The sequence below is a fragment of the Hydra vulgaris genome, chromosome 13, assembly GCF_038396675.1.
Source record: "Hydra vulgaris chromosome 13, alternate assembly HydraT2T_AEP".
In the NCBI taxonomy this organism is placed as follows: Eukaryota; Metazoa; Cnidaria; class Hydrozoa; order Anthoathecata; family Hydridae; genus Hydra; species Hydra vulgaris.
In genome coordinates this window covers 23,592,462-23,600,427 of record NC_088932.1, presented here as the reverse complement: position 1 = coordinate 23,600,427, position 7,966 = coordinate 23,592,462, and the positions used below count along the sequence as shown (strand labels likewise).

The following is a 7,966-nucleotide window of genomic DNA, read 5'->3' as shown; positions in this document are numbered from 1 at the left end:
GCTGATTAAAACAAAGATACTTAAGAAATTCTCTCTTTATAAAATGTTTATTTAGAGGAAACAAAAAGGAAACTAACTCATATAAAAAATTTTTTTTTTAAGTCATCAGTTAATCAAAGATTACTTAACATCCTGGCTTTCAGTGATCCTATATAGGTATTTTGAGTGGTTCACTATAGTTTTGCTTATCGGTTACTTAGTGGACCATCAGTGGTAGCTTCTGAAAGTGGCTGGTCGATAATTAGCCACTATTAACATGTCGGAAATTTATTAGCTGGCCATTTATAGCGGCAGCCACTAAAGATCCAATAAGTAACCGATGAACCGCTAAAATGCCAATGAACCGCTAAAAATGTCTATATACGTCCACTGCAAATCCACTAAAACTATGTTTGCTGGGATAACATTCTTATTACAGAGCACCGCAGAAGAGCATTTAATCAGGAAGTTCACGTCTTCTTTCTTGCTAATGTTGTTTATTCGGCCAGAGCTGATATCGAACCTCAAATTTTTTGGTTTTGTACTATCCAGCAAACATTGTTTTGCTGAACTTGAATATATTGAAGTAAGTTGTATTGGCATACAGTAAAGATATGCAAGAAACACACAACAACCCCAAAATATTAACTGAGAAGCTTTAACTTCTTTTTTGTATGTACAATATTTACAAAAAAGAAGTTAAAGTTTCTCAGTTAATATTTCTCTGTCTTCAAAATTTAAACTCAGCAACATTTTGTAATGTGTAAGTAATTTAATTTGGTATTTAAATATTTAAACGATTTCATTTATGCTGAAGATACTACACGATGATTTAAGTTTATCATACAGAAAGACACATTTTTACAACTTGGCATAAATTTAAGTTTGAGCATCAGACTATTTAATACAAATTATGAGTAATGATAACAATAAACTTTAACAATAATAAGTAAATAAAAATTGTTCAACTCAAACCAACTCGGGGTCACAAGTGAATTGATGTATACAAAAACGACATCTTTAAATATTAGATTTGTTAAAATATATATCAAAATTTGTTAAAATATATATATGTGTTATACATAGTAAAAGTTGTTTGACTTAGAACATTTTTGTTTACATTTGTTAAGGATAATAACAAAAAGCTTGTCTTTTATATATTTATTCATTTTTTGTACAAAAACTATTAAAAATCAAAGGTTTGCTGCATCACTGAGATAAGGGCTTCGTAATTTTAAATTAAGCTCCTCACAGGTGCAACAAGAGTCTATCTGGGGACGACCAAATCTTAACGTAAAGTTGTCCTTAAAGTAGCCTAGAAAAAGTTTGTAGCTACCTTTTGCTTCAGGATGTTTTCTTTAAACAAAATTTTGACATTTAGTCTAGCATCTAGATAATTGATAGTTTTACCAGCATATTTGCTCTGTTTCACCGGATACCTTTCGATATGTGCTCTTATCAGAAGTTTTAACATTGTCCCTGATTGCATTCGTTCCTAATTTTTTCCCTCGAAGGTCCTTTGGTGATTTTTCTTATACCAAAAGGGAGCGCAATCGTCGAACACGACTAATTTTAATACCATAAAGGCTTTTAAAGGCATCCACACATACCTTTTTTCATACATGGGAAGATCTCGTCGCTCTGGTTTTTTAGACGTTCCGTACATTTCTTCGAGCATCTGAAAGCAAAATATCTCATTAGATTATGCTGATATAAATGTTCGAGGAAGGCCTAAATGCCATAGCCAATCTCTAAAAAATGATGTTTGAGTAATTCGGCTATAATATTTGGCTACTGTTTAAGGTCAATTCACTAGCCTAAATGGAACGATATGGAACGTGTTGGATTAGTTTTGTCTAAGACATTTTTATGAAAACATGTTGCATGATATGCGATGATAGGCCTAAAAAAATTGTTAAAAGGCTAACTGGGTATCGCAATTGCAACAAAAATCTCACCAGTAATCAGTTCCAACAGTAGTAACAGGTACAGTTCTTCCTTTGTAGACAATGTACTCTTTATCTTTCACTCTAGCTTCTTTAACAACATTCCTTTTCCACATAGCCTCATTTTTAACCTTTCTTCCATTTCTAGTACTAGGTTCTTCATCCATTATAAGTCTTTTTCATTAAAACAACGAGATGAATAATAAAATAAGCCCAAATAACCTCAAACTCGTAACCAAAAAAAAACAAAAGTCGGATTAAAAACATCTGACAGCTACCAGCAGAACACAGCTGGTTTTCTCAGAGCTGCCAATAAAACCTTTTAAGTCACTGACTTAGAACCTTTTAGTTTACAGACAATATTTCAGCTCTCTATTTAACGTGTACGGAGAGGTCTGAATATTTTACTATACAATGGTGGAGCTATCTTCAAAGAACAAATTTTCATCAAAAAGTCAACTATTAAAAAAAAATGACTTGGAACGTTTTTGTATACATTGATTCAAGTAGGAGTGATAGGGAAATTATTTCTTAAAACGCTGAAAAATTTGTTGTTTACTCAGGGAACAACCTCACAATAATAGCTGAGAAGCTTGAGCTTCATAGTTCAAGCTTCTCAGCTAATACTGTAAGTTCATTAGTTAATTCATTTTAGATCACTGTTAGGCTTTTATTCAAGTACCATAATATGTTAATGTGTATAAAAATGATATTAAAAGTTAAAGAATCTATTAAACAAGTGATGTTTATATTATATTTACTTCAAAAAGTGTTAGAAATGCGTTCGAAACTTTCTGCAAAGTATTGTATCAGCTTATGACAGTGGATCTAATGGTTGTTAAACTTCTGTCAAACTTCTTTCATTTAATAATTCAATGGAACTGCTCAATCAAAATCTCTAATGCAAGTCATTTTTAATATTGCTTTGAAACATTACGATTATATGTACCTCTGTGATAACCTTCCCGTATAAAAATAAAGCCTATAACCCATATAGGTATAATATAATTACAGACATGATCAACCTAACCTATAAAAAAATGATCTTTTGGCAAAGGTGCTACGCTTATTACAAGCTTTTCATGGTTTCTTTATTTATAAGGTTTTACAATATTCGGAATGAAATTCAATGGAACATAAAGTTTGTATTATATAACCAAATCCTTTTTTATTTTACAAATATATAAAAGCGACTAATCTTGAGCTTCATCATAAGTTTCTTAGGAAAGCCTGCATCTGTATAATAACGAAAAAATTATCTAGGTTCCCAAAGCTTCTCAGGTAACATAATACATTAGAAGAATTGCTCAGTCTCACCAGGAACAACTGTATTTTCCAACCTGAATCTATAAACATTATGAATTAGTTTGTGTCTGAATCTATAAAAATTATGAATTAGTTTGTGTAAAAATTTTTACTTGTTAAAGTAACTTAAGAATCAAAATTCCCACCTAAATTTTGATGAGTTTAAAGTTTGATGTCAGAGAATATTTACAAAATTGATTAACTAACTAAAGTCGAAAAATAAAGTCTATTGTAAAGAAGTTTAAAGTGTTCTTTAAGCTTTAGCATAACCCTTCGTAAAATCTTTTGTACGGTAATACAAACCCAGGCATTTCTATAAAATTGTTGTGATTAGAGCATGCGAACAAAAAAAGAAAAGAAGAATATTGTTTCTCGTTCCAATTAAGTTGGAAATAAACATTTTTGTGATTTTTGAAACTAAATCAAAGTTTATTTAAAAAGTTTTGTAATAAAACTAATTTGTAAAAGTTTTTGTTCGTGCATAATTTAAAACCCTAAAAGTCTTGGCCATGCAAAATATAAAATCTCTTCGTTTGGTAATGGTGGTAGCGGTTTATTATGTGCGTGTGTGCTTGTGTGCGCGCGCGCGTTTGTGTGTGTGTTTATGTGTGTGTGGTCATACTTTTTAAGGTCATATCTATTAGCTAATAAAATTTTATTTACTTTAAAATTGTATAAATATAATTTTCAAGTGATTTTTATCGTGTTTGAATAAAATCAGTTATTAAACTTGATTTAAAAACTTTTAGTTTTGAATAAATTTTATCACTGCCATTTTTCATAAAGATTTGATAAATACCAAAAAAATAATTATTCATGGCTATTCCGTAAAACAGTATAGGTGAGTTTTGTAGAACTTGTAAACTAAATATGACGAACTTAATTCAAACTCAAAAGAAAGCAAAAATTAGAGTTTAAGAAATTAAAATCCTTGAATATCTTCAAAAATTTGATACAAACAATGTAATGTTAAAATACCAAGCAACAGCACGATTTTTAATATTACCTGCAGAAAATATTTCAAAATGATCTTTTTTTTCCTTTTCCTTGAATTAAATCTTTTTGTTGTCGATGTCATTGGTATTTTTACTTTGTAAACGCACCCAGTAAACATAAGGCGCAATCTAGGTGTCTATAGACGTATAAAATAGGTTTAGATAAAGACGCATTGTAAAAGACGACAATTAGACGTTTTCTAAACAAGAAAATTTATACGCCTTAAACAAAAACATCTTTTATATGCCTTTATAAAAAACATCTGTTAACCGTATTGGAAAATGCCCGATATAAACAAAGTTTTTAGACGTTCTCAAACGTCTTTAATATATTAAATTTATTCAAAAAAAATTACTTATAAACTAAAAAATGAATTTCCATAAATACGTTGTTTAAACCTTATAAGGACGTTGAAACAATGTATTTTACACGTTTTGTTTTACAAATTATCAGATTATATTTCTAAAGGTATGTATATCGTGTATAACTTTGATTTAAATGTGAATAGTGTTAAAGTGATTTTGATGTTTTAAAACTTAATAAAAGTTGTGTGCGGACTATTTAATTAGTTCATGTTTTTTATTATTATTATGTTTTATAAAACATCATCTAATCTAAATATTAATACGCTAATGAATAGTGCGCATAGTTACGCCTAATGTTCGTGTTGTTAATGACGGTTCTGTATTCTGTAAAATACACCATTTCTTAGTTTTTAAGTAGTTTTAATTAGTTCACACATGTTTTTTATTATTATTATGTTTTATAAAACAAATAGAATAAACTTTTTAAAGACATCTTTTAGCCTTATGGTTCAAATGTCTACAAATGTTCAATTTTCTTAAAAGACACTTTTTAGACGTTTTTTAAACAAAAAAATTCGATGTGGACCACATGTATCATTAAATGATAGCCAAACTCGATTTACTTGATGGCGTAAATAGAAGCCATGTGTGGCTATGGTGTTCATTGTTTAGGCGGTATAAATACCTTAGCCACATATAGTGCCGTGATAAGAAAGAACACAGAATCTGAAAAATATTCATTTTGCAAAATTTGCAATATAGTAAATATATTAATATAAACGTTCCTGTTGATACTGTGAAATTAAAACATCTAAAACAGATATGTAGAGATCATATACGGTGTTCTTACTTAAACACAGGTTGAAAAAAATTAATGAACAGTAATACGCCCCCAAAAATAAATTCTTGAAAATTGTGTTACTGTGTTCTTTTTTATCAGCGCAGTACAGCCCACATGTTGCAATAAGTAATATAACCAAATAAGAAATGCCTGTGGCTAAGAATTAAAAGAACCATAACCATACATTATCCACACATCTAGATGAGTAAACATGTGACATCAATTATAATTTTTGAGTACATTTTCTCATAAATACCTTATTTTATCTTTTTATACTTATTTATTTAGTTTTTACTTATTTTAAATTAAATTTGTCAATTTAAAAAAAGTAAATACATACATACTTACATAACATACTTACATTCATATTTACATATATTATATATGTATGTAAATAATATATATATATATATATATATATATATATATATATATATATATATATATATATATATATATATATATATATATATATATATATATATATATATATATATATATATATATATATATATATATATATATATATATATATATATATACTTAAACTTTTCACGTTCGATTCTTTTACAATGTATTGTTAATAAATTATTATAATTTATATAACTTATGAAAAAAGCAGTAATCAATAAAGTTTGCAACGTAACTTATAATTTAAAAAAATCCAGCTTCTAGATATGGTTGTATGCTTTTTGAAGCTAAAAAAATGCAAGAAAATTCTTCTAATTTTCAAAGAAAATCGAGATTTATTTATTTTACATAGAAAAAATTTATTTATTTTAAATTTATTATAAAAATCAAAGTTTTCCGAATTTGATTGATTGTATCTAGTCGGACGAATATCATTTTTTTAATTTTAGGTGCGCCAAGAAGTCATCATGGTCTTATCAAAGAGCAGCGCGGAAAAGCATTTAAAAGGAAGTTCACGCCTCCTTCCTTACCGATTTTATAGATCTTGCTTAGAGGTGGCGTTGAGCGACGGATGTATAGTTAGACAATTTACAACTTATGTATTTTTTATTTTGACACCATCTTTTACTTTTAAGATAAAACATAAGATAAAGTAAAGATAAAGAAAATATTCTTAACTACCTTTACCGATAAGAGAAAACATTAGTATCAAGTAATATGAAGTATTATTAGATAAGGAGTACATTATTACGTTATTACGTTTAAAAAAAAAAAAGAAGCGAAAAATACGCCATGAATCGTAAGAACAAAGAAACAAATAACGTAACATAAAAGGACAATAAAACAAATACACCATGAAATTAAAGAACAAGAAACTAAATATATATTAAAATAAACGGACAAAAAAATAAATTAGCTCTGAAATAAAAGCGCACCGAAATAAAAGGTTCACAATAACAGCAGCAACAACAACATGAACAACAAAATAAAATATGTTAGTTTAAAGCGAAAAATTTCTTAAAAACTATTTTATTTACTTTTCAAGTTTTTTTATACAAAGAGGTTTTGCATTTGTAACAGTTTAGGGCAGAGGTCGGCAAATTGTAGACCGCGGCCCAATTGTGGGTCTTTGCTACATAATTTGTGGGTCCCAAGCCACCTAACTGCATAATATACAAAGTAATGTAGTTGTGGGCCTTTTAGTTGTTTTCCAAGCTGTAAAAATTATAAAGCCTCCTTATAAAATACTACTTAACACCAGATCTTGTCATTTTAGACATAGTAAAAAAATAATTTTGATGCACTCTAACACTGTAGCACTTTAAGACTTCAAATAAGATCCTTATACTTAAAAGTTAAATCATGCTAAAAAATTACTCTTCAAAAATAAAAACATTCGAAAAGCACGTCAAAAATAATTAGAACAGTTTATTAGTATTCTAAAGGACTTTGAAGAAGCTGATATTTTAAAAGCAGAGAATGAACTAATTAACTTTCAATGTGACGACGAGTTGAGAAGAAAGGCACCAAAAAAAGATGAAGATGGCACTTTTGGTGAAAATTTAATTATTTTCTGGCATGCTGTCATGAAGGAACGTTTTCCAGTTCTTAAAAAACATGCAAATAGACTTATCTGTATGTATGGTACTAGTTACCAATGCGAACAAACATTCTCAGCCATGAAAATAATAAAAAATGTTTACAGAACAAGACTGACTGACACTCATTTGAATGACCTTGTGCTAGCTGCAACAACAAAATACTCACCAAATTTTTAATTGTGTTTTATGTGTTTTTTTCTTAAGTATGTATTTTGTATTGATACAATTATTAGTTCTATAATCTAATTCTATACTATATTCTGTTATATAGGTAATATAACCTATTTTATATATAATTTATTTATTGCTGTGGGCCGCAACTAAAACAAGAATTTTGCAAGTGGGCTCCTTTGGAAATATGGTGCCGACCACTGGTTTAGGGTGAACCTTTATTTGGGGAATGGGGGAGGGAAGCAGTGTGAAGTTACGGGACACATAAGTTACAGCTAATAGCAGAAGAAAGAAGTAGGCATCGCTTTATTTTAATACAGAGCACCATGTTACAATTTCATATTTATTAAGTTTTTACAAGAATATATTGTATATACTTAGAATTAAACAAACGTTTACAAAAAAAAAAAA

The 7,966-nt window shown here is 28.6% G+C and overlaps 1 protein-coding gene across 1 annotated transcript; it reads left to right on the top strand.

Moving 5' to 3' along the window:
• The first annotated feature begins 2,339 nt into the window (after positions 1 to 2,339).
• Positions 2,340 to 7,561, top strand: LOC136089744 (general transcription factor II-I repeat domain-containing protein 2A-like). Its single transcript, XM_065815824.1, has 3 exons — positions 2,340 to 2,409; positions 2,489 to 2,553; positions 7,229 to 7,561. The coding sequence occupies exons 1-3, from the start codon at positions 2,340 to 2,342 to the stop codon at positions 7,559 to 7,561; spliced, it is 468 nt and encodes a 155-aa protein (XP_065671896.1).
• The last annotated feature ends 405 nt before the right edge of the window (positions 7,562 to 7,966 follow it).

Bases quoted from the DNA above. Each gene is read 5' to 3' on its own strand.
- LOC136089744 (XM_065815824.1), top strand. From the start codon at position 2,340: ATGGTGGAGCTATCTTCAAAGAACAAATTTTCATCAAAAAGTCAACTA. The intron at 2,410-2,488 runs GTTTTTGTATAC...TTGTTTACTCAG, and splicing joins AAAAAAAAATGACTTGGAAC to GGAACAACCTCACAATAATA. The intron at 2,554-7,228 runs GTAAGTTCATTA...AGTATTCTAAAG, and splicing joins CAAGCTTCTCAGCTAATACT to GACTTTGAAGAAGCTGATAT.